General features: G+C 34.1%; 3 protein-coding genes across 6 annotated transcripts; 1 reads left to right on the forward strand and 2 right to left on the reverse strand.

Annotated features, from left to right (window-relative positions):
- The first annotated feature begins 2,170 nt into the window (after positions 1 to 2,170).
- On the forward strand, positions 2,171 to 10,719 carry LOC145570327 (transcription factor PIF1-like). 2 transcript variants are annotated; one of them, XM_081629370.1, is made up of 9 exons: positions 2,171 to 2,587; positions 2,715 to 2,871; positions 2,985 to 3,732; positions 8,353 to 8,457; positions 8,538 to 8,603; positions 9,021 to 9,086; positions 9,170 to 9,601; positions 9,889 to 9,997; positions 10,090 to 10,719. In XM_081629370.1, the coding sequence occupies exons 2-8, from the start codon at positions 2,786 to 2,788 to the stop codon at positions 9,994 to 9,996; spliced, it is 1,611 nt and encodes a 536-aa protein (XP_081485496.1). In that variant the 5' UTR covers positions 2,171 to 2,587; positions 2,715 to 2,785; the 3' UTR covers position 9,997; positions 10,090 to 10,719. The 2 variants fall into 2 exon arrangements, with proteins under 2 accessions (XP_081485496.1, XP_081485495.1); XM_081629369.1 differs by having other exon boundaries at positions 10,087 to 10,718.
- Positions 10,720 to 10,878: 159 nt separating this feature from the next.
- Positions 10,879 to 16,975, reverse strand: LOC145570329 (uncharacterized). 3 transcript variants are annotated; one of them, XR_014096451.1, is made up of 11 exons: positions 16,852 to 16,975; positions 16,088 to 16,210; positions 15,891 to 15,922; positions 15,284 to 15,331; positions 15,126 to 15,185; positions 14,980 to 15,021; positions 13,012 to 13,095; positions 11,982 to 12,070; positions 11,810 to 11,860; positions 11,557 to 11,720; positions 10,879 to 11,325 (listed from the first exon to the last, which is right to left on the reverse strand). XR_014096451.1 is itself a non-coding variant. In XM_081629371.1 (10 exons), the coding sequence occupies exons 2-10, from the start codon at positions 16,159 to 16,161 to the stop codon at positions 11,302 to 11,304; spliced, it is 504 nt and encodes a 167-aa protein (XP_081485497.1). In that variant the 5' UTR covers positions 16,162 to 16,210; positions 16,852 to 16,975; the 3' UTR covers positions 10,879 to 11,301. The 3 variants fall into 3 exon arrangements, 1 of the variants encoding a protein (XP_081485497.1); XR_014096452.1 differs by having other exon boundaries at positions 16,088 to 16,189; positions 16,852 to 16,929; XM_081629371.1 differs by lacking the exon at positions 11,557 to 11,720.
- A 998-nt stretch (positions 16,976 to 17,973) lies between these two features.
- Positions 17,974 to 23,987, reverse strand: LOC145570330 (26S proteasome regulatory subunit 4 homolog A-like). The gene is made up of 6 exons (XM_081629373.1): positions 23,450 to 23,987; positions 21,733 to 21,978; positions 19,318 to 19,487; positions 19,021 to 19,237; positions 18,772 to 18,912; positions 17,974 to 18,244 (listed from the first exon to the last, which is right to left on the reverse strand). Exons 1-6 carry the CDS (start codon positions 23,927 to 23,929, stop codon positions 18,161 to 18,163), a joined length of 1,338 nt encoding a protein of 445 aa, XP_081485499.1. The 5' UTR covers positions 23,930 to 23,987; the 3' UTR covers positions 17,974 to 18,160.
- Positions 23,988 to 25,724: the final 1,737 nt, after the last annotated feature.

Here is a 25,724-nt window from a genome sequence, read left to right on the forward strand (position 1 = left end):
TTTACTATAACAAAAATGAACGTTTTTCAAGCAGAATATATTTTACAATAATTTTGTATTTCTCAATAATTAAATGTTCAATTTCATGCACTATGATGTTCATTCTTGTAAAATAAATATTCATTTTCATGTAGTATTATGTTTATTCGTATAAATAAGCATTAACTTTGTTAGGAGAAGGATTTGCCAAGAAAGCTTCGGTGAAACCAAGAATAGGGTCTTTACGTGCCGGATCCACATGACCTCACCACGTCGATGACAATGACACCGAGCTCCGCCCATCAATGGCGGAGTTCTGGAGGTACTGCTCGTGATTAGGGCTGCAAATGATCCAAGTCAAGCCGAGTTTTAGTCTGTTCGAACTAAGCCTGATAAGAAAAAATTCGTGTTCGAACCATCTCGAGCTTGAACGAGCTTGTAAAAATCTTGTTCGAGCTGGGCTCGTTAAGAATTTGGCTTGTTCGAGCTTTGTTCACAAACGTATTCGTTTGCATTTCGAGTTTAACTTCGAGCTTGAACGGGTTTAAATCGTGCTTGATTAAATAAACGAACCCTAATTTTTCATTAAAAAAAATGGTTTCTTTCAAATTTTAACACATCCATGTAATTTTATATAAGATGTTTATATTCTTTCTATAGAAAAAGATAATGACGGAGTTTTCATGCCTTTACATGATGAAATAATTAGTATGTATGAATAAAATATATATAAATTGTTCGAGTTTTAATTGGGCATGTAAAAACTTACAAATGGACTTAAACGAGCTGTTTATGAACATTACCGAGTCGAACATGCTGTTGTTCGAGCTTTGTTCATCTATTTTACGAGCTTAAATTTTTTGTTCAAGCTTGTTTGTTAACTTAACAAACGAGTTTTGACCAAGCTTGTTCGTGAGTAGTTCACGAACATATCATCTCATTTACACCCCTACTCGTGATATGGCGGAGGATGTGGCTCGTACTGCTGCCACCATTTTTCGGATGAATTTGAAGGTTTGGAGAGAGAAAATGGTGGTAGATTTGTTGGAAGACAATGACAAAAAATTGGTGGGGTTTTCTTCACATTTAATTTAATGGATTGTATGGGTGTTGTTGGGCTTATTGTGTTGGGAAATGGGGATCGAAAGTGGGAATACTTTAATATATTAAGTGACAGAGTCAGTCAATCAGAGTCGGTATAATTATGAACATAAATTGCTAAAATTGTGAACATTAATATTATAAGAATGAACATCAGATTGTATGAAAATGAACATCTAATTTTGTAAGATTTAATATTCTATAGCAAGAAAATGTTCATTTTTGTTATATTAAATTGCAAACATTAATATTATAAGAATGAACATCTGATAGTATGAAAATGAACATCTAACTTTGTAAAAATAAATATCATGTATCAAGAAATGTTCATTTTTATTATATTAAATGTTCATTTTTAAAATGAGGGACCAGCTAAAAATTTGCGTATTTGTAGCCCTAAGGTAAAGGTGATCTAACATGGATTGGACCGCTAGCCCAGCCTGAAAAAAGGGTTGGTTTGGGCAAACCAAAATACACTTTTTAGTTAAAGAAAACCTGAACACGTCTCGAAAATGCTTGAAAAAACCTGCTTTGGCCCGACAAGCCAACCACTTATTGCAAATTTGGGCATGAGATTTGATGTTAAGGCTCGACCCAGCTTGATTTTTTAATCACCTCTAGCCTAAAGATTACATATAGCATTATATTTTTGAAAATTATATATCAAAACCTTTTTCCTAACACGTCGGTGATAAAGGTGATCAAACCTAGCCGCTCTCAAAAAAGGTAGGTTTGGGCTTTTTTTTTTAGCCCGACCTAGCCCAGCTTGACATTGGAGAACGGTTTTTGGCTCAAAATGGGCCGATTTTTAGGCAAAGCCCAGCATGGCCTATGATCATCTCTAATCAGCGAGAATTAAGCTTCTCAATCTTCTCCTCAGGTACATCTTACAGAAACAAAGACAGAGTACTAAACTTATGCTAAACAGAATGGTTACAATAATTGTAATTAAAACTACCAAAAAGACAAACGTGATATTTATAGAACGAAGGTATAAAAACTCTTTCGTCAGTGTATCAAGCAAAGAACGTGTTTCCCATTTAAACTTTTTCCTATTCGAAGAGACAATGTTCAGAGTATAAAAACACACACAAAAATGTACTAACTTTGTACAAAGAAAATCTTATCTTCTTCTCAAGTTTCCCCCACCCACCGCTCAAATAACCCACAAAACTAATCACAATTTTTTTTATTCCTCCTCATTTCTATCCCCAAATATACCAAAATAATTCAACAACCAAAAAAAAAAAAAACAAAAACAAAAAACCTTCCAATTCCATTTTTTTTTAAAAAAAATTATTATTCCCTATTTAGCTTACCTCATTGCCCACCTCTGTTAATTTATTACTCCATTTTATTTGTCGTTTGTACAAAAAACTAAAAAGGGGATAATTTTTTTTTTCTCTGAAAATTCGTCGATTAATTTTACTTAGTCGGCGAATTTTTATACTTTATTGTTTTCTAGTGTAAAATTATATTTATATATATATGCCGGTGATTTTACAAGGTACTAGTACCACTTTTCTTCTAGTACCTTCTTCAATTTTCTCGAAATTTAATGTTATTTTTCTCTACTAGTAGTACAGTTTTTTTTTTTTTTTTTTCTTAATAATTTTATTTTATTCTTGTTGCAGTTTCAAAATAAAGTAAATTTTTGTGAGCCATATAAAAGAAAAGTTACTAGTAGAGTAAGAATAATACTTACATGATGAGCTATTATGTTCCGGATTTCGAAATGGAAGACGACCAACACCTGATTTCTACATCATCTACGGTCACCCATCACAACAAGTACAAAACTTTTCCCGAGCTTTTTTATTTTTTTATTTTGCTCGGATTAAGTGATTGAATTAATAGTCACGTTAATAGTATAATTTTAAACGGGTGTCACTTATTGTGAACAGGGCTGAAGACGAGATTCTGGAGTTGTTATGGCAAGATGGTCAAGTTGTTGCGCAACCTCCAAACCAACGAAAACCGCAATCGTCTAGTACGCCGCAACAAACACAATCGCAGTATCAGCAGCAACAGCAACAGCAACAGCAGCAACAACAGTTATACATGGCCGAAGATGAGATGGCAACGTGGCTTCACTACCCGTTAGAGGACTTGTATAGTGATCTGTTAGGTGATAATAATCAGACAACTCCAACTCAACTTCCAGCGGTAGCTACTACCGTAGTGCGTCAACAGCCGCAGGAGGCCGAAGCTGTTCGGCCTCCTGCGGCTGTAGCGGTAGTAGTGAAGCCACCGCCTGTACCTCCACCCCCGAAACCGACTAAGAATTTTCAAATGTTTTCAAGAATGCGCGGGAAAGATCCCGAGGCGTCGTCGAGTTTGAGGCCGGAGTTAACCGTGGTGGACTCGAATACGACACCGGCTTTGGTGACAATGAAGAGTTTAGGGGAAGTATCATCTGCTTTTCCTAGCGGTGGCGGGATTGGTAGTGGTGGAGATTTTGTGTTGGATAAGGGTGGAGGGAGTGGGGAGGTGACGGTGTCGTCGTCGTCTGGTGGGTATAGCGGCGGCCCTTCTAAGGCCGCCGCTGAAGATGCGAGGGATCAAGGGATTAAGAATGAAGCGGAGGATCGAAAGAGAAAGCGAAGAGAAAATGATGAATCTTTGACCCCTTCTACTACGGCCATTGATCAAGTGAGTTTGTTAATTACCTTCTTCATTTTGGCATATAGGATGTGTTAAATTTTCTATGATTATTGGTTTGTCGATAATATCTGCATGTTAATTAGATTAGTTGGTTGGACGTGTTAATTAATAACGTAACTCTTATGTATAACATTTTTCTAATTTTATATTAGTATATAAGCTTATTAACGGATTTATTTTTCGTTGTATCTATAGTAATTACATAATTTGACTTTTACACTGTATACATATGAGAATTTGGTGTTTGGGTTCTTCACTTCTTTGGTTAACTATACAATTATGACTAACTTTTCTTAGAAAGTTACATTACTTGTATAGGAAGATTAATAATGTAAAGAATATGATGGAACAAAAAATCATGCAATAATATAGCTAAAAAATTAAAGAAGATAACACAACTAACTATGTCGTGCAAGTATTTAAGATAGGTTCAGTGTATTATCTGCATTGAATATGGGTCCTCTTTTGTTGTCTAGTTTATTTTGGTGCATTGATACCTTTTCGCGACTCCTATTATTTTTGAACATTCATCTTCCAAAAATAAATTACTACCTCGTTAATTATAATGTGTAATTTTGGGGTAAATTTATGAGATATAAAAATTTTAAAGTTATAGAGTACATAATAATTAACGAAGGTAATAAATAAAACATTATCAAAGGAAATATTAAAAAAAAAAAAAAAAACAATTCAATAATAAAAATGTAAAATAAAAACAACAAAAGGAGTATGATTAATAATTGAGTAATAGTGTATAAGACTACTCTATATTACTGGTTTGTTTTTTTTTTTGTTTGAAGAAAATATTACTGGTTTGTCTCCTCTTACTTAATTTTTTTTTTTTTTTTTTTTTTTTTTTTTTTTTTTTTTTTTTAATGTATAAGTTCAAACAACATAAGTTTTGAAAATAATATTAAATTACATAAATTCAGATAAAATAAATAAGTTCATTAAAATGCTACTCCCTCCTTCCCTAAATTACATTCCTCCTTTCTATTTTTGGTATTCCAAAATTACATTCCTCCTTTCTATTTTTGGTAAGTTTTTTTTAGTAAATCAACTCTCTTTTTCTGTTTTATATTTAATGCTTTCTCACTCATCCTTACCTAATCTCACTTATAATCCTTGTGCCAAATTACAATGAATGTGATTAGTTAAAAATTTTCAATTAGGAGCATGTGATTGGTTCTTTTTTTTAGCAAAGGATTGATGACATATCATGAGTAATAACTATTCTATCTTTGTACTTTCCATTGCATTATCTAATTATTGTTATTTGTCTTATTCTTCCCTCCTTAATTCCCGTGTAAATTTCCAAAGAGGAATGTAATTTAGGGATGGAGGGAGTAATTTTGTTATGTCCTTTTCTTCATATCATACAATTTCTTATAACAATTCATATTAGCCGATCTCAAATGATTTTGAGACTAAGACATTGTTGTAAAATAAGATAAGTTCATATTAAATTTGATAGCCTTGTTTCTTTAAAAAAAAAAAGTAAAAAATAAAAAGGGCTTTGTTGTAAAATAAGATAAGTTCATATAAAATTAAATTTTTAATTTTCAATTAAAATAAATTAAAGAAATTAAAATAAGTATTATAATCATTAGATGTATTAAACCATAGTCTTATTATAGTTTATTCGGAGTATGTACAAGTTTTTCCTATAAGTCTAGGAGAGATTGAAAGGGGAAAATGATTTTGGCAGATGAAAAATAAATGTTGATACACCTTTATACGTGCCAAAATTACTTTTTGGAGCTTATATCAATTTTTGTTGTGTTAAAATCAATTTCCGAATAAATGTAATATTCTTTCTTTTTAATAGAATATTTTTTCAAGTTATTGAAAATAATAAATAATTCACCCTTACAAATCAAACAATAAAAAAAGAGGAATGTTATTCGCATGTAATTTTTATTTTTCCAATTTGACATGCTTTTATTGAGTAAAATTTGGTGAAGTTGGTGGACAACTCACCTTGTGACCAAGTCTCGTCTTGTACGCTGAATTATAATTTATTGTAGATTTGGATGATTTTTTATGTTAAAATTTGACTTGGTAGTTCTTACCCTTTTTAGACTTTAATTATTGGGTTTTTGGGGTTGCCTTTTTGCCTTTTTTACATAGAGAATTATTGCTTCTTGTTGTGTACGTGGTTGAAGTTGGTCAAGGGTGTTGCTGATATGTCAAGCATTGATTGTACCATGTGTAGAGAGTCATAAAGAGTACTGAGAGTGGTGAGTTTTACGGCGGTGCTATCAAATCATGTAGAACAGATAGCGCTTTCACTCCCGTTCTTGAATATTTGCAACTGTTACGGATATACGGAGTAATTGTTAATGTATATATTTGACCATTCAACACACAGAGTATTACACAAGTAGTTAATTTTATTTATATACATTTACTCCGTATAAGAAAATATATTCAATATTAATGTATAAAATGTAGAAGTCAAACTATTCAAAGTAGAGGAAGCATTATATAAATCCCTTTGTCCCTAAAATCTCATCCCAAAGTGAAAATTGAAGTATAATCCATTGATCAGAAATAGAGATTAGATAATTACTTCATTTAACGATATACAAAATTAAGGGGTAGTATGTGTAAACAAATTAAGGGGGTTAGTAATTGCCAAGTATAAAAGTTTGGGTGAGATTTGTCGTGTGGTCTCTGTTTATGGATTGGAGTTGAGGAAGTGGTTAAGGCCCACTTTCACTGTCGTAGCATGGGTCTTACTATTTCATGTGCCCATGTGGGTGTGACTTGCCGCATATATTCTCTATCCTATACCTCTTTCTTTTTCACACTTTTTTTTTAATAGTAAAATATCTACAATTTCTCATTGCTCTTATTTTACAATCTCTAAGACACGTTCTAAAACGAACAAAGTATATACTCGTACAAATATTTAAAAAATCGGATTTACAATAAAATATTATACATCCACTACAAAGTTACTTTAAAATAATTAAAAGTTATCGTTTAATGAATGAAAATTACTCAGTATATATAAGTTATCATGATATAAATAAAAGTTATTTATGCTTTATTGATAAAATTACTCAAAAAATGTATAAGTAACTCAAAATTCAACAAAGTTATCCCGATCGGTTGTATTCAAAAGTTTTTATTAATTTTGTATGCATAAATGCCTAATTGGTAAAAATAAATTTGACATTTTAAAAATAGACATTAAAGGGTAGCTAATTAGATTTCACGTGATTTATTACGAAATATATGTTAGTAAGAGAGTGAGGAATAACACAAGTGGTTACAGCTCCCCTCCTGATTTCAAGAGATGTTAGGATCGATTATCACTGTGATCATGTGATGTACAAATTAAAATGCAGCCAAAACTTAACATAAGAAACGGTGCTCTTTCCTAAGAATCCTAACTCCATTATTCGTTTTATGTGAAACTCATAAAGAAGATACTAGGCTATGTTATCTTCATTTTGTTGCATAAAATTACGAGTAATCAAAGTTGAAAAATTCAGACTAGACAATATCATGTGTGTGTGACTTTTGTCTTCTTAATACTATTTCCTATATGGCTATATGTAACATACAAATACTGTCAAATTTCAATCAATATATCTTAGAAAAACTAGCCTTGGTAGGGTGAAAGAGCATGGCATATTCATTAGAAGGCTAATTTGTTTAGCTAAAATTGAACATTCGATATTACTCTGTAGTCTGTACTGGACAAACATAAATAAGCTTATGTTTATTATTGTAAAGGTTGCTAAGAAGTTCCACACTCTCTTATCTAAACTCTAAAGGTTATTTATGAGATAGCGTACTTTTTCAGTCTGAAAATACAATATTAGTCATGTTGATCGTATAATTTGAAATTTGAGTAATGCTTTTGTTGTAGAAAGAGTCAACCAATTAAACTAGTTAGTATCTATAATATGATATATGGACATCGATAGTATAATTTCTTGTGACATCTGTTACCAAGTATCGTAACTCTTAAGGTGCATTTACCCTTCATGTCTAGCATCTCGGTGTAAGGTCGAAAGCATAAGTAAGCTAAATGAAATCTCAAACCAAAGGCTTTTCTTATATAACACTTAGAGCATGTTCACTTCAGCTTAATTTCAGTTAATTCACTTCAGTTCAACTCAACTTCTAATTTCCTTCTCTCATAAAATATTCATTTAAGCTCTATTCAGTTCAGCTCAGCTCCAATCAGTTCAGTTTAGCTCAGTTCAATGTAAACGAACCCTTATTGATTCCTTCATGAAACTAGGGTGTTTAACAAGTGCATAGATAGTCATGTTTGGGAATTTCCTTCACTTTGGTTTTATGTCACAAATTTAGTTGTTGGTAACATTATTGAGGGAAAATATATAAACAAATATTTTTATGAGTTAATTGTCCAGATACTATTATATTCCAATAAAAAATCTCAAACTTTTTAAAAAGTAAGAAAAGAAACCCCCCCCCCCACAAAAAAAAAAAAAAAAAAAAAAAAAAAAAAAAAAAAAAACTGTGTCACACAAAACATGTTCCATTTCTTTTGCTGCATAAGATATATTTGAACATTATGATATTATGTTTTCAACAAACTAACCAGCAAATTTAAATTTACACAAGGATGTAGAGCTTGAAGGTGATGATGACGATGAGAAGAAGCATTCCCGTGGCTCCCATGGCTCGAAGAGATCTCGTGCTGCAGAGGTCCACAACCTCTCAGAGAGGGTGAGAATCCTTTTTTTTTTAAAATAGAAATTCTGTATTTTTGAAGTTTCCTCTCTGATAATTCAAGTGTTGGACTGCAGAGACGTCGAGATAGGATTAATGAGAAGATGAAGGCATTGCAAGAACTCATTCCTCGCTGCAACAAGGTATAAAGACTTAATCTGATACTCCTATATACTTACATGGCTTGTTTGGTTGGTAGTAGTAAATCTGTAAATGGTGATTGTTATGAAAAAATATGAATAATTTTGTAAGGAAAGTTCGTCCAAAGTTTATGTTAATGGAACATTATCCCTGAGTTTGTGCTTTTCTTTATAAATTTCATTACCGCCTTTGAGGTGGCATATTTATTGAGTGGTAATGAAAGTTATGAAAGAAGACAGATCCTTGGAGATGGAGTTACATTACCATGAACTTTGGTGGTTCCTTACAAAATTACATGTAAGTACATTATCATTACCATTATCGTCATTTATCTTTCATTGCCTATTAAACAGGCTAAACGAATTGATACACAAATACACACAACATTTGACTAGAGTTTTCTTCGTCCTTGAACACAGTCAGATAAAGCTTCAATGCTTGATGAGGCAATCGAATATTTAAAGTCACTGCAAATGCAAGTTCAGGTATCACCCTCTAATCCTCTATTCCTCCTTTTGATACACTTATACCTGTATCAGTGAGACTGAAGTTGATCAATTTTTACCAGATGATGTCAACGGGATGTGGCATGGTTCCGATGATGTACCCTGGAATGCAGCAACAATTCATGCCACCAATGGGAATGGGAATGGGGATGGGAATGGGAATGGGAATGGATGTGGGGATGAATCGCCCGATGATGCCATTTCCACCCAATATGCCTGCTGCTAACTTGCCAAGCTCTCCTGCAGCTGCAGCAGGGCCTCAATTTGCTCCAAGATTCACTGTCCCGCCCATTCGTATGCCTTCTTCTCCTGCTTCCAATTTCTCTGTAAACCAAACCAGCATTCAAGCAGATTCTGTCCGTAGCTCAGTTCCTGTTCAAAATCCCGGCCTGCCACAACTTCCTAACGTGGCTGACCCGTATCAACAATACATGGCTCTCCAACAGATGCAGATGATGCAAATGCAAATGCAGATGCAGATGCAAGCAGCTCAGGTAACTCTGCCTAATATATGTAATATTTGGGGGGATATTTGTGAGCGTCTATGTCAACCCAATATGTCTTTGCTAAAGAACATGACAGACCATCAACATTTTGTGTTTTTCAGTCTTAACTACGTTTTGCTGGACATGAATAAGAGTGTCAAGATACCAGTTGTGTCTTCAACTGTTTGAAAATTCTGCATGTATTGAAATTTTTTGTTACATTGTATTAATGTTGGAAGATGTTGGTAATGCTTTGTTTGGCCTTGTGCTAATGAAAGATCTTGGTTTGTTGACAGAACCAACCTGTTTCCCAACCTGGGTCAAGCAAACCAGCAAGCACTAGCAAAAGCGACGGCCAACCTGGGCCAAGCACAAGCAAAAGTGAAGCTGATGATGATCAATGACGTAAGCTTAACTATCTGATCGAACCAACCTGTTTCCCAATTCTTGTTTTTCAATGTTTTAGAATACTTACAGATGATTTTCTGTTGCAGCAGGTTGATATTTTTGGTTAGAGAAACGGCCAAAGGCTATTGCCTGCAAATTTTGTAACATGAGGCCTTATAGTTGTTTCCCCCCTCAATTCTGGCCTCAAGCGATCAGAGCACAAATCTTCCGCGAAAAACACAAAACTAACAAGTGAAGAAAGTCTCATGTATATGTTACTCTACAAAAATCGATAATTTTGTTTTTGTTCAGCTAGTGATTTTGTTTGGTGCAGTGCAACACAATGCAAATATCTTACAGTTGGTAGAAATTGATAAACGGGCTTTCTGCTGATTGCATTGCAACATGCCAAACAACAAATATAGAGTTGAATTACAGAGAGAGAACAAAAGCTCAGAATATGCAGAGATTGAGAAAAATTGCCTTCAAAAATCTGTATGTGCCTTCTTGCTTGATATACCAATTAGCTAGTTATTATCCAGGTTAATACATAATTCATATACTCGAACTCAACAGCCGCATTTTGGCAGACAGTAAAAACAATAATGGTAATGTAACAATGTTAATATGAAATTTTTGAGTTACAAAAATGTAACATGATGAGTTCACTGTTATACAAGATAAGTCTTGAGCTAATGTTTATGGTTATGTCTGTTCATGACAAGAACCTCTCCCTTTCTTCTTTTCTATTTTTTTCTTTTTTTTCCTTTTTATACGTAAATTGTTATTAAAATATTTTCCGCGATCAAATTTATACTTATACGCCAAACAAGTCATACGAGTAAAAAACATGCCTTAGCTAACTACATACTCGTACTACATACCCCAATATGACTATATGAGTACCAGACAACAGGTTTAGATTAGGATTAAGATTTCAAAATGCACAACCTTTTTGGCAACTTGTTAGATCTATTGATAGTGCTTTGGCAGTAAACTTCTACATAACCTCACAAACACTTCCAATGCGTCACGACGTTTTTTAGCCAACAGGTTTTATCTTATAGTCAGCCAACCAGTCAATTACCTTGTTAATAAAAAATACAGAACACCACAACTCTCGAACTCACAAGAAAATACTGTTTCCGCTGATGACCCTTTGAGGAATGGAACCAGGTGGTCACTTTGTTGTTCTACTTCGTTCATCTTGATTCAGTTATAGTCTGACCAAGTACATAACATCTTTCTGCATCAGCTCAAACTGGATGTTGCTACAGAGAAACTCACCAAAAATTGCACTTACATAGTGGCTATACACTCTCCTAGGGATTCATTGCAGACAATACCTGTAAACAAGACAATTGAGTATGAGAAGTTTAATACGAAGAATTCGTGAATCAAATCAAGTAAAGCAACCAATATTAACCATAGTTCACTCAAATGGTCACAAAGGCATGGAAGCAGGCCAAGGCAGGCCCTTCACTCAGGGCAAAATGGCCCACGAGCTTCCTTCTACAAAACCTCAGCCTAGACACAGCCGAATGGGAGGCTTAAAAAGTAGGATGGACAAGTCTTACTGTCATACTCCCTCTGTCTCCAATTGTTTGCTCCACTTGCCTTTTTTAGATGTCCCTAAAAGATTGCTCCACACTACTTTTGGCATGTTTTTCCACTTGCACTCTCTCCATCTCTCTCCTCATTGATATTTGTGTCAACCCATGTGCACCATTTTTGCCCAAGCCTTAATAAAGTGATTTTTTTAGTTTGGGGCAAATAATTGGGGACGGAGGGAGTAGTAGGAAGACTAGGGAAATAGCACTATCAGATTACCTTGTCAGAAAATATGCGGAACACATCTACACCCATTATCTTTTCAAGCTCCTGAAATCATTGAGATGTGAGGCATAAGCATATTCCATTATACAGTGCTTGAAATAGTAATACCTAACTCTTGAAAATAGCAAAAGGTTTTTTGCCTCAGGAAAATATAATATTCACTTACTTCCAAGGCATTTGGGGAATCATCTATGCTGCAGATGAGCTTTTGGAGGTCTTCACTCTTCAAAGCATCTCGAATTTCAGAAGAAGCCACTGAAAAAATTGAGGAAAAAAGTGTTAACAGGCCTAAAATTCCGATAAATCCTGAGTTGCCAGTCCCAAAAGTCATGATACGAAAAATGTCCTATGCCGATTCAATAATACTTCTGACTTTTGGGTTAACGATGGATGATGCACAGAAAGATAGCTGCATGATATGCATAACTAGACAGCACGGAAAAGATTCAGACCCTACTTCATGGATGACAGATAAGATTTACTGTATTAATTATTAGTTCTGATACACACTCTGAATGCTTTTGAGCTCAAAAAACTATTGTAATCTCAATAAATGCCTCAAGAAAATTTCAAACCTAAGTAACCAACATCATCACAGAGTAGTGCTGTATCTTTATAATGCTCTTACATAGTGAGATGGTGGTGGAAACAATCTGCAGAGAGAGAGCTACTAGTGAAGAACTAAAAAGTATAAGCAACACTTGAAAGATCTAAACCATTCTTGTGAATGGCAAACTCTCATTTATAATGACAAAAAAAAAAAAAAAAAAAAAAAAAAAAAAAAAAAAAAAAAAAAAACACTCCATTAACAGTTAATGACAACGTAAATTAAGGACAAATACATAGAAATGACAGCATTGTCATTTCATCTATTGAGTCTTAATAATGCTCTTAGTAAGGATTGAAACATGTAAAGCATAAGCTTTCAATTGCAAACCCAGACTGCTGTGTTAAATATATTAACATGATTATATGCCAACGTAATACATAGAAATGACATTTAATGTTGTATTGGTATTGTCGACTTAATAGATCATATCTTTTTGACACAGACTTAATAATCATATCGAATTAGCTAAATGACTAATATTTTGGAATGGAATTGAAGGATTACTTGACAATCTCCAAAAACAATCAGACCTTCAGACAAGTTCTACGCATGAGTATCCCTTTCTAGTCTACTTAATGAGTCATACCTATGGATTCCAATTTAGCTTTATCCAAGACTTCACATGGTTCATCAATGAAGAGTGGTCTTTCTGTAAGCGTTTGAGGAATCACTGTTTGTCAAAATCACAAAAGAAAAAAAAAAAAATTAGTAGATGAATAGGCCATATATTAAACGACAATTCAGGTACAATGGTACATAATTTCACTTCATATAGCATTGACAGCAATGTCAGGATGATAATGCAGTTATGTAACATAAGAAAATAAATTGGGCATGAGTGCCAATGCTTTCTCTGTTTATATTGATACTCCTTAGTTCCTCCATTTTTTTTAGTTGACACATTTTGACCTTTACACTATTCATAAACTAAACTTTACCTATCTTTTGTGATTTATATAGCTACGATAAGACATAATCAAGTGGGATCTTTTTTGAATTTTCTAGAAGTATATTTTATTAATATCCACTTTTTATAATTTTAAAATGTCGAGAATTAGAAATATTAACCGTTAAAATAGTGCGTTGGCAAACATGATAAAAGAAGGGTGTCAACTAAATAAAAATGTGGGTAATACAATTTACGGTTCTTTCACCAAATACCCTTGAGTAATTCGCTTATTCACCATATACTCATGAAAATTTTCAATTATACCATATACCCCTCGAGTTTAACAACAATGTCACCAAATGCCCAAATGACTAATGGACGTCGATTCCATCGGTCATTAAGGGTTAAATGTGCCACGTGGCAATTTCTAATTGGTTTTCTTTTAAATTATGGAATTAATTATTTAATTAATGAATTAATTAAATTTTTTTAAAAAAATTATTTAAAAAAAACCACCACCCCTTATCCCAGCCACCTCAGGCCTCGCCCCCACTACCGCCACCTAGCTACGCCCCCGTTGCCGGCGCCGCTCCTTCCCCCAACCCCACGCCGCCCCTCCTCCTTCCCTTTAATCCACCCCCCCACCCCAAACTCCTACGAAACCCCCACAAAAAACCCGAACTCCATCCCTGAAACCTCCAAATCGCTCCTCCCTCACCCTCGCCCAAACCCCCTCCCTTACGTCGGCAAACTCAATGGCCTCTCCTCTCGAAACAACACGCTGAAACCCTTTGGGTCTTCTATTGGAGTTCAGGGTTGTTTTAATACCAAACTACTCGAATAGAGCCCAGAATCAATGAAATTGATGGCAAATTGGTGTTTGGTGAATCAAAATAGGTTGCTACTGCTTGTTGTTGTTGTTGTTGAAGATGCGGCATTGCAAAGGGAAAGCCGGAGTGGCTAATTTGTACGGTGGTGTGTGAGAAGGTTATTGTGGTTGCTTGCTGTGGAATTGGAAGATGCGTGGTGGTGTGTGCTGTTTTGTTTGTTGTTGTTGTCGCAGGTTGGTGGCTGATTGGTTGCGTGGGTTGGTGTGGTGCGTGATGTAAGGGGCAGTAGGCGAAGCTGGCGGTAGAATACCTACTCCCCGGCTGGTGCCGCCAGGCTGGGGGGGCCTTGGCTGGGTGGCGGGGAGGTGGCTAGGCTAAGGGGTGGTAGGGTTTTTTTTTAATAATTTATAAAAAAAAAAAATTAATTAATAATATAATTTAAAAGAGAACCAATAACAGGTTGCCACGTGGTATAATTACCTTAATGACTAATGGAGGTTAACGTTGTTAGTCATTAAGGGCATTTGGTGATATTTTAGATAATCTCAGGTGTATATGGTGAATTTAGAAAGTTCCATGGGTATATGGTGAATTAACAAATTACTCAGGGGTATATGTTGAAAAAACCGTACATTTTATCAAGCCTACGGAGTATTTTAAAAACAATATTCAACCAATTTCAAATAAAGAGCGAAAATTACAATATGCGAAAACTTTTTTAAAAAGGCCGCCAAAGGAAGGGCATACTATACCACACTTCAAGTAAGATCATTCTATATACTACGTATTATAGACTGAACAACAAGAGGATCTTGATAAGACTACTGCTTCTTACTTGGTAATTTATCACTGGATACAGGTATAGCATACGATGTTTCTGCACAGATGAAAAAAAGATCATTCATTACCAAAGGTAATAACCATGACATGCTAAAACAACAATCAATATCAAATAATCTTTTAGTTTATAAAGATTTGTACTTGGTTCTTCATCGGACACTGCTGCTTTAGAAGCTGCACATGGAGTTTCGATAGGTGTTTCTGCACAGTTGAAAAACCAATCATTACCAGAAGTAAGCACTAAGGTACACCAAAATAATAATCAATATCAGTGTAGTCAAAGATACACAGGTTCTTACTTGGTTTTTCATCAGACACCACTGACTTCGCAGAAGCACAAGGAGTTTCTGACCATATAAAATACGCACATATCAGCCATCATCTTGACAACAAACAAAGACTGCATAGCTATATCATCAAGCATACCTTTCACCCTAACAAAGTTTTCTTGCTCTGATCACAACATACACTTGTCAAAATAAAACATTGTCTCAATTTCTCAACTAACTAAAAAGTAATAGCAAACTTGTAGATATTGTAAAGGAACCTTCAACAAACTTGAAATTACATAGTTTCACTTTTACAGAATTTTTGGATGCGGGAAATTTTAGGGAAAGGAAAGTGAGGATTCCATTTTCATTAATATGGATAATTAGACATAGATGGAGGCAAGGAAAGGGAAGAGAAATGGAGGAACCCGATTTCCTTTTTCTTTTAATAACCAAATCCTTCTGAAGTTGGAAAGATTCGGAATGATAATACTAATTCACTTTTTTCCCTCCTCCTTCCTCTCTCCTATCCCTTCTCTCTCCTTCTCCCTTACCCTTCACTCCACCATGGCTATCCAAACACAATGTCAATTCCAGAGTATATAAATGAGGACATCTCCATAAACAATAGTCATACCTTTATGCTTCTTGAAGCAAGCAAGGGAGCAACTGCAATTTAGAAGACACAATAATTAAGCATCAGCAGAAAATGAATATAAACTACACCGTAATACAATCAACAATGACTATAAAAATCGACAACAAATGTGGTGGAGGGAGGTTATATCTAATAGCTTGTAACCTAAACAGTTGATACAACATTTGTTTGCTTACTATGGTACAAGACATGCTGGACATTTGTATTTGGATTTTGCATCATTGCAGACCTTACACTGCTGCGGACCCATGCTTCTTTCGGCCGCGACTTAAAGCTAGCTATGCAAGAAGAAGCTTTAGCTATATGCAAACAAGAACCATTATTACATATGGCATAATGCAGGATTACCCTAAAAAAGTACAAGTAATACTCCATAATAATTAAAACACCAGCTGCTAAACCAAACATCAATCATTTTTACCAATTTTACAATTTTTCTCCCTTACAATTCCTACAAAAACAAATTTTGACAAAGACATAATCTATTATTATAGCAATCTATTCCATCACAACAAAATCACAAAGGGGGGAAAACCAATTAAACAGAAGATCAAACCCCAAATTTATTTATTATAATTCATACTCAAATTACATTTTTTGGTATACTTGACCAAATTATAGTACAAAAGATGAATGCCCACATGATAAAATATGAAAAAGCAGAAAAGCCCAAATTAAATTTGAATTATTAACTTAAAAAAAATAAAAACACCCAGATAAATATTGATTATACTTGAAATTTGAAGAAAAGGGATATATAAAATTGTTAAAAAGTATCTAAACCTATGTATAATTTAAGAGACAGCAGCCCAGAAAATTGAAAAAAGAATGTAGAATACAAGAATATAGACATTCAAGAAATCAAGAATATGAAGGCGACGAATGATAGAAAGCAAAGAATTACGAAAGTTGTAAAGAGGAGAGAATCAGAGAAATATACCAAGAGCTTCAGAAATGGCTGATAATGGTGTTGCTGGTTTACTATTACAGAGAGAGTTCTGCCGATTTTAAACCAAACCCCTTTTACAATGTGAAAGTTCACCCAAAGCCTTATTAAAATAGATTTTTTTTTCTTTTTTTTTTTTTTTTTTTTTTTTTTTTTTTTGGTTAGGAGTGTAAGTAATTCAAAGTCTATTAAACTGTGGCTAATTTTCATTAAATTTGAGTCAAGCCTCGATTGGAAGGAAAGTTCTTCCAATGAGTGTTGCTATTTATAAGTTTTGATGTTGCTAACTTGTTTGCACAAGTAGGAATAACTCTTTTATCAGCTAAGCACTTGTTAACATGCTACATTATTATTCTATTTGCATTTCACAATGTATTACTCGTATTTTTCTCGATGTTACATTGTAAACTTTTTTAATATGGACTTATGGTAATAGTAGTATTTGATTTTGAGAAGGATATTGATTTTTGTCTCATGTCTTGAAGAATTTCTATCTTCATGAGCATATTCATGAAGCATTAGAGATTTTAGAGTAGATATTACTCATATTTTAGTTGTCAAAATATATGTTTGATGAGTTTGCGGAATTTCTATAATACTCCCGAAGTATATGTACCATCAGGAACAAAATAGCTGCGTTTTCCTAAAAAAAAAAAAAGAAAAAAATACTTTCCTCTGTTCTAGCTATGATAATCTTGATTTTGAATTTTTGTTGATTCGACGATCTTTGATCAACAATTAGTCGATTACTCATTTGTTGCCATGAATACAGAGTTTCCTAGCGTACTCTTTTGGCTATTCGGCAACGAATCTCAGCCAAATAAACATCTCTGGCAAAGCAATTACTGTATTAATAAGCAAAATTAATCAAGATTGTTACAACTAATCTTGAACCTTCAACAAACATTACTTCAAAAGGCTACTTATTTTTTCAGACTTGGTTAAAACATTAAAAGCTACACCAAAAGTTATGTATAAGCTCTAGTCTCCAAGACTAATTTCAGAATTGTGCCAAATAAAAGTAGAAACATGAGTTCATTAGATGGACAAGAATCCTTTCAGATTATGGAGGGGCACCCATGGCCACCATCCCAAAATCCATCTAGCAAAAACTCGAAACGCAGAAAATGCAAATCATTTTATAGACATGCTGGAGCATAGTAAGCATTGATAGATGCAAACATTACATCTACAAAAGTGCAAAACAAAATCATAATCATAACTTGAAAGAAAAAATATACAGGGCCTAAAGGGGAAAAACACGAGTTCTATATAGCTCTAGTTGATAACAGATGCAGGCTTTTCACATATATAGTCCTTCAGGCACGCCTTCTTTCTTCTTGAACATCACCTTCTCTTTTGCCTTCTTGAAGTCCGTATGTGTAACCTGGATACACCACATATGTCCCAAAGCTCAGTCAAAATATTTTTCAATCAAATTAAATCTTTAGAAAAAAAAAAAAAAAAAAAAAAAAAAAAAAAAAAAAACCTTTTGAGCCACCAGATAACAAAACAATAGATTATCAGAACAGCAAAATCAAGCCAAATGTATTAGGGTAATTTCTTATGCAAAAGGCTATAAAACAAATGTGCAGTTTGGTTAATAAACAGCTAGGTGAAAAGCTGAAGTGAAGAGTACAAAACAGCACAAGCAAGAATAAATTTGTACATGATGCTTATCATCAAAAATAATGCTTCAGGACTTCAAAATTCAATAGGATCATCATTTTTATTCAGTCAAAGTACATAGCACAATAGTTATAAATCTTATACGTAGTAATTCAAATTAAGAATCAATTCCATTAATATGAGAAAAATATTTTACTCCTTAACATCAATTCACAGATGTCACTTAGCTTCAAACTGAAAGATACCTCAAGTTCATAACGAAGGTTAAAAATCAGGAGAACTAACCTTCATACGGCGCTCTCTCAAGGCAAGCAACCCAGCCTCAGTGCAAATGGCCTTTATATCAGCACCAGAAAACTCATCCTTGGTCATAACAAATTCTTCTAGGTTGACATCATCAGCCAGTGTCATTTTTGAGGTGTGAATCTGCCAAAAGAGAGTATTTAATGAGACTTCAACATTGAAGATTGTATGAACAGACAAATTTGTAAATACGTGAAATGATTAACATAAATGAATAAGAAATGAGTGTACCGTAAATATTCTTCTTCTGGTTTTGATATCAGGAAGCGGAAACTCAATTTTTCTATCTATTCGCCCAGGACGAAGTAAAGCTGGATCAAGGCTTTCAATTTTATTTGTTGCAAGGATAACTTTGACATCTCCTCTTGAATCAAAACCATCCAACTGGTTGAGAAGTTCTAACATGGTCCTCTGAATTTCACGCTCACCACCAGAATGGGCATCGTACCTGAAGATCGTTAACTAATCAATATACAACATATCTCCATAGCTAAACATTATTAACATTTTTAAGTTCACAACATGTACCTCTTTGTCCCAACTGCATCGATTTCGTCAATGAAAACGATAGATGGTGAAAGATCATCAGCTACCCTGAAGAGTTCCCTAACTAATTTTGGACCATCACCAAGATACTTCTGAATCAATTCACTACCAACAACACGTAGAAAAGTAGCTGATGTCGAATTTGCCACTGCCTAAGGAAATTCAAAGACGGCATGAGTTAGCGATGACTGTCATTAGGGAAACCCTCCTCCCCGCTAACTATATACATTCTAAGAAATGACGAGTGGTTGAAGCAAATGCCACAAGAAGTAGGCAAGGAAGTTATTTAATAAATTATATCAGCAAAAATATACCAGACGTCAAGCAAGATGCACAGCTGCACTCACATACTTAACACCAGTAGGACACCATGTGCAAAAACAATACCCTAAGCTAATCATATTAAAAAGTACTCTTCTACAATGATGCCTCAAGCATCCTCATATAGATACAGTGAAGTAAGCAAGACTGTGAATAAGAATGGGTCAATATCACATTAAGAAGTAACTAGGAGCCCAGTCATTGGTAAAAACAGAAAATTCCTATTCATAAGGTCAACACATGTATAAATCCAAAGATAGCAGATAATCATAAAGGGTGACTAGTGACACATTAAATCCAATAAGAAAAATGTGCTAAAGTGATATTCCATACATCAAATATTTAGCTAATCTGCAGTGCTGATGAAGTTCCTCTAAACTATTGAATCAAACTAAAAATATCAGAGCTCAAGAATCCCATCCCAATAGATTCCACCTACCCTTCTGGAATCCAGTGGAGACATCCACAATCAAATAACCCATAAAAAGATTACTGAGACTCGTCCTACAAAAAAAATAAATAAATAGATAAGGCAAGTGTAGAGAAATGACTGCCCAACTGATACAAGAGTGGATACTTTGTAAAACAGTAAGAGGAATTGTGGCTCAGTGTTGTGTTCCAAACAAAAAGGCATTAAGAAGACTTAAAGCAACTTCTCTTATAGATAATAGGCAAAGGATAGAGCATGCTGAAGGGGTCCTGTTAACTACTTCTGATCATATACTTCCTACAATAAAGCCTTAGTCCCAGAATGATTTGGGTATTCATATATGAGTACTTCCCAATTACTTAAATCAGCCACCAATCAACAGCATGTCTGACGGATGAGTACCATCATTAGTAAAAGTTCATGGTGCAGTAAAGCTATACGGGTCTTTGAGACTAGGTGCCAAGCATAGGTGAGAGGCATCCGCACAATTCTTAAAATCAAGGGATTCTATGTAAACAGGTCGCAGACATGAAGCAAACGCATGCTATGCAGCCACCTGCACCAGTTTGCACACCTAAACGTAAACTCTTCATCAAGACCTTTCAAAGTGCTTGGGCAGCACAGCAAGCCTCACTGACTATGCCTCCTAGAGTCCTAAAGAAGAGTTTATCACAACTTGAAGGGGAATAGGAGGTGACTAGACAAGGAAACAAGAGGAGCAAGCCATTGCTTCTACTCACAAAGCTGGTGATAAAAGGCAAAGCATTTTTCCTCCAATAGAGAACTTCCTAGGCTAGATCAGATCTTAAAACATCTATAAAAGAAGGAACATATGAGGGAACAAAAACTACTCAAATCCTTTGAAAGAAGAAGCTGACTGATAAATGGAAAACAAAAAATAGATTTATTCACATAATCTAGAATTTTCATCTAGCTTTCTTCTCTAACGCCATTCTCCTCTCCTCCTACTCCCCGTTACCATAGGTTAGTCACCCTCCATGTACCCTTTTTTAACTTGTCTTATGACAGTCTCCATGTAACCTAAACTGTTACTAGCTCAGCCTGAATTTAATTGACACTTAGTCACTTGCTAGTATAAATAATAATATTAATGTGAAAACAATTTAATGTGGTGGGAGTACAGCAAGCCAAGAGATATGGTTATTCAAAACCCTGTAACTTTCCATGAAATTAGAGAACAAACAAAGATGTTTGCATGGTTTTCATGCCAAGATCACCTCCCCTCATGAAATTAGTGAATCTCATGCTGTCATTCAGGGACAATGCTTTCCCTTTCGTTATGTTAATTTATATTTTCCAATGGTCTACCCTTTACCACCTCCCTTACACTTGCTGACTTCTCACATGTAAGTAGCAAGTGAAGTGATTCAAGTGAAACATCATTAAGTCTATCATACAATCTTGGGATGCAGATTACCTCTCAAACTTAATTAATAGTTTCTAACTGCTAGGAATTCATTCTGCAAAAGCCTAAGAAATGATGCGTGATTGAATACACAGTGCCACTTCACAAAAAAGTGAATAACACTCTACTCAGGTGACAATTAAGCAGTGGAATTTCTCACAATATTTAAATGTATATCCATTATTACGATATGGAAATAACCAAAGGTAAGTATAGATACCTTTGCAAGTAGAGTTTTGCCAGTACCAGGCTCTCCATACAGTATGACTCCCTTAGGAGGTCTAATACCAATGTCTTCATAGAGCTCAGGATGAGTCAACGGCAGCTCAACTGCTTCTTTAATCTCTTGTATCTGAGGATCTAAGCCACCAATATCAGCATATGATTCTAATGGAGCCTTCTCAACTTTCATTACAGACACCATTGGATCAACTTCATCTTGAAGTAAACCAACAACAGAAAGAACCTGCAATTTTCACATATATTTATTTTATGTTCATTATCTGATCAGAAAACATAAAAAGACCTGAAATTTAGGAAATGTAAAAAGTTTGGGGCCACATCAGATCTCTAAGGAGCAGGCAATAATTTCAGGAAAACCATCAGTTTGTGCAGAACTATATGATGCTTTGGATCCCTCAAAAAAAAAAAAAAAAAAAAAAAAAAAAAAAAAAAATGATGCTTTGGAAACAACATTAAGTATGCTTTGATTCTTCCATAGCATGATAATGATGTTAACATCAAACATGAGAAATTGTTCCATACAAGAAAGATTATTATAATTCATGAAAGCCAGAGGTCTGCAAAAGATCATGTGATAGGAACCAGTACAAAATTACTCTCATACACCATGATATTGATATTAAACGCAAGAGATCTAATATCGAATCACAGTATACAGTAATTTACACAGGAACAAGTGATCAATTGAACATAAAATTTTATCATACTTTTGCCCTTTTGGAAAAAAAAAACAAAGTAACAAGCTTGGCCCAAGTTGTGATTATCATGAGTTCATGACCTAAATTACTAAATCTCCAGAACCATAAGATTTGACGTTGCCCGAAAGTCTAGCATTTCTATAAGGAACTTCTCTAGCCCTAAGATATACACAAACAACAAATCCTCTTTGCAAAGAACCTTCTCATTCTTCACAAACAAAGATCACTTCACAAAAAAACACATCATATACTGTGCGCATTTTTCTACAAAAACAAACAAATCAGCAATCCACAATTCAACATATATGATAATTGCAATTTCCTGCTAGCTCACATCCATACAACATTCTTCAATTGCATAACATATCTTAATCTCGGGAGATGATTTTGGCACACCCCTATGTGAGAGCACAGTTTTCTATGCTCTTCTCACATAGGGGTGTGACAAAGTCAATAAAGGGTGTGCCAAAATCAATTTCCCTTAATTTCCCATATACAACTCTCACAATGTAAAGCTCACGGTACCTCAAACTCACTTCCATGAGTTATACTAAATGAAATCCTAGGATTTGGTACAAAAGCCTAAGCAAGTGCACACTGAACCATCTGTTAGTTCCCAACTAGCCAAACATTAGAAATCTAATACTCGAGTTATTCAGAAGCTATAAATCAGTATAATTTTACATTCAATCATTCCAAAATCAAAACTTTCCCAAATCATGCAAATCCACCAAGTACGAGTAGTTATTATACAACACCATCAATTATAATCAAGTCGAATTACACCATAATCCAATTGCACTCTAAACCCTAATTCATAATTCTCTATTCACAAGCTCCCATTAAGTAATTCACCAATCACAAAACCCTAAATTAAACACTTAAGCAAACCAAATTCCCCAAACCCTAATCCTAAATTTCCAATTCACCATCAACTTACCAAGAAACAATCAATCAAATCAATAAAAAACAAACAAAATTCAAAAACCCACATACCTTATTATGCATCAAAATCGAACAACTAGGCTCCAATTGATCCTTATCAACAAACGATAAAATACTAACATAATACTCAGGCCCAACAGAAGAAGAGACAATGGCATGATTCTCATCAATCAACTCCTCTAAATTCCCAACACTCATGGGAGACCCACGAATATCATCAACCTTAGAACGATCTTCCTCAGTTTTCTCTTCCTGGGGTTTAAGCCTTTCTTGATTAGCAACAAATTCTTCCTCCATTAAAAGATAATCCTTGATTCTTTCAAGCTTGAGAAGCCTGAGCTTGCACTTCGTTAATGGGGTTACAGTGGGAAGACGAGCTGCTGCTTCGGGTCCTTTTTGCTTGCGCTGCTTTCGGCCGACGCGCGCAGGTGGTGCTGCTGGCTCGTATTTCTTCTCCTTTTTGTCGCCGTCGGATTTGCGGTCGCCCGGAGGACCGCCTTGTCGGTTGAGGCCACTGCTGTTTTGACCCATTGTTGGAGGAGAGAGAGAGAGAGAGAGAGAGAGAAGTGATGTGAAGAGGTGGAGGAGTGACGAGACGACTTTATAAAAGGCTCGGTGGTTTGATACTTGACAATGAGACCGCTAGGGGGAGTGTTTTTAACTTGATTAGGAGTTGATAGGAATCGTGTTGTGTTGTGTCATGGACTCACGGAGAACTTGTGTCAACTTTCAATAATGTTGGGGTGTTATTTTTAATAGAAATATACTTTAAATATTTGCTTCTTTTCTAGAAAAAAATTGGAGAAATTAATAAAATATAAAGATAGTGAGATAAGTGGAAATATAAAAAATTGTAAAAAGCAAAAGTAGTGAAGAGAATTGGAGGAGAAAGAATATGAAATTAATAAAGTATGATTTATGTTGGATCCACTAGATGAGAGAAATGAATAAATATTGTAAAATCATTCCAAACAAGAAAATGGAACAAGTATTTAAAAACGGCCGAAAAATAAAAGTGGAGTAAGTATTTAAAAATGGAGGGAGTAGTACGTAGGAGACTAATTAATATTAGTGATTGGTGAGTTACAGATTGAAGTTATCGCAAAGAAGAAAATCACATTTCTTCATCTAATACTTTGGATTGGTTTGGATTGATTTTCCATTAGTTTGGATTGATTTCCATCATTGAAAAAGGAAACTTATAATTATAAGTGGATTGAAAGAAAACAATCTAATACTCCATAACTAATACATAGTTTTAACACTTTGTCAAGTGAACGCGCTACGTAGGCAATAATTAATCATTAATATGACATATAGGATTTATTTGTATAAATTTTTATCATTGAGATAAATAAGTAGGACAGATATTGTAGCATAATAAATTAGTAAAAAGTTATATTTTCAATAGTGTTTAGATAGATTTTTAGGATAAAATTATTTTTTTAGAGTTTTATTTTCAATAAAATTCCAATATCTATAAATTAAATTAAATTTTTCAATAATATTTTATAAAAAATTTCTGAAAAAAAAAATTCTTATAAATTTGTTAACTTTTCACCAAAGTGTCGAACACAACAAATAAGCATTAATATGACACGTATGATGCTAACTCAATGAAATTAAAATAGATAATAAATTATTTTAGAGCTCTATTTTTGATAAACTTCCAATATTTCATTTGTATAAAATAAATTATAACTTTCAACTAATATCTTATAAGATTGTTATTTTACATCTATAAAGTATTTTCTCAAGCTTTTTTAACATTGCAATACTTTTTCCAAAAACCTCTTACAGTTTTAGCAAAAGTGTCGCATAAAAAATACACATATTTTCATAATTTTTTAATGACGTTGTAGATATTATTAAATTAAATCAAGATCTGTCAAAGTTTGAAGACTTTGGGGCAAATCAATTGTCCTACATAAGTATTCCAAATTATATCAATCTTCCAATTAGCTACCATATAGGCAGCCATATTACCCGTTTGTCAAACATAGCATAATTAAAAACATTAAAATCACAACTTATCTTAGAAATATCATCCTATAACATGAAAATAGGTCAACTCCAAATTGATTTCTTCTTAAAGCTATGCTACTTGCGTCACTTTTTCAAGAACTACCAGATAGTCCAATCTATTTCCCAAAACTACCCACATCTTTATTTTACATGTATATTTGTCAAGTTATTATTAATTAATAAGTAGAAAATCCGAATAACATATATATTGCGCTCTTACAAAAATTAATTGTATCCTACATCAAAATATATTTAATCAAAAGGATATACACCTTTTATTTAATATTATTTGTATTAATGA

This window comes from Chenopodium album, chromosome 12 (genome assembly GCF_948465745.1).
Source record: "Chenopodium album chromosome 12, dcCheAlbu1.1, whole genome shotgun sequence".
Lineage (NCBI taxonomy): Eukaryota > Viridiplantae > Streptophyta > Magnoliopsida > Caryophyllales > Amaranthaceae > Chenopodium > Chenopodium album.

What these genes read in the sequence shown, in the direction of transcription:
- LOC145570330 (XM_081629373.1), bottom strand. Translation starts at nt 23,929, where the DNA reads ATGGGTCAAAACAGCAGTGGCCTCAACCGACAAGGCGGTCCTCCGGGC. An exon ending in CGATTTTGATGCATAATAAG is followed by an intron (nt 21,979 to 23,449) that starts GTATGTGGGTTT and finishes TGAAAATTGCAG; the next exon opens with GTTCTTTCTGTTGTTGGTTT. An exon ending in GATGCAGTTGGGACAAAGAG is followed by an intron (nt 19,238 to 19,317) that starts GTACATGTTGTG and finishes AACGATCTTCAG; the next exon opens with GTACGATGCCCATTCTGGTG.
- LOC145570329 (XM_081629371.1), bottom strand. Translation starts at nt 16,161, where the DNA reads ATGGGTCCGCAGCAGTGTAAGGTCTGCAATGATGCAAAATCCAAATAC. An exon ending in AGCTAAATTGGAATCCATAG is followed by an intron (nt 12,071 to 13,011) that starts GTATGACTCATT and finishes CAATTTTTTCAG; the next exon opens with TGGCTTCTTCTGAAATTCGA. An exon ending in ATTCCCCAAATGCCTTGGAA is followed by an intron (nt 11,861 to 11,981) that starts GTAAGTGAATAT and finishes CAATGATTTCAG; the next exon opens with GAGCTTGAAAAGATAATGGG.
- LOC145570327 (XM_081629370.1), top strand. Translation starts at nt 2,786, where the DNA reads ATGATGAGCTATTATGTTCCGGATTTCGAAATGGAAGACGACCAACAC. An exon ending in ACGGTCACCCATCACAACAA is followed by an intron (nt 2,872 to 2,984) that starts GTACAAAACTTT and finishes TATTGTGAACAG; the next exon opens with GGCTGAAGACGAGATTCTGG. An exon ending in TCATTCCTCGCTGCAACAAG is followed by an intron (nt 8,604 to 9,020) that starts GTATAAAGACTT and finishes CCTTGAACACAG; the next exon opens with TCAGATAAAGCTTCAATGCT.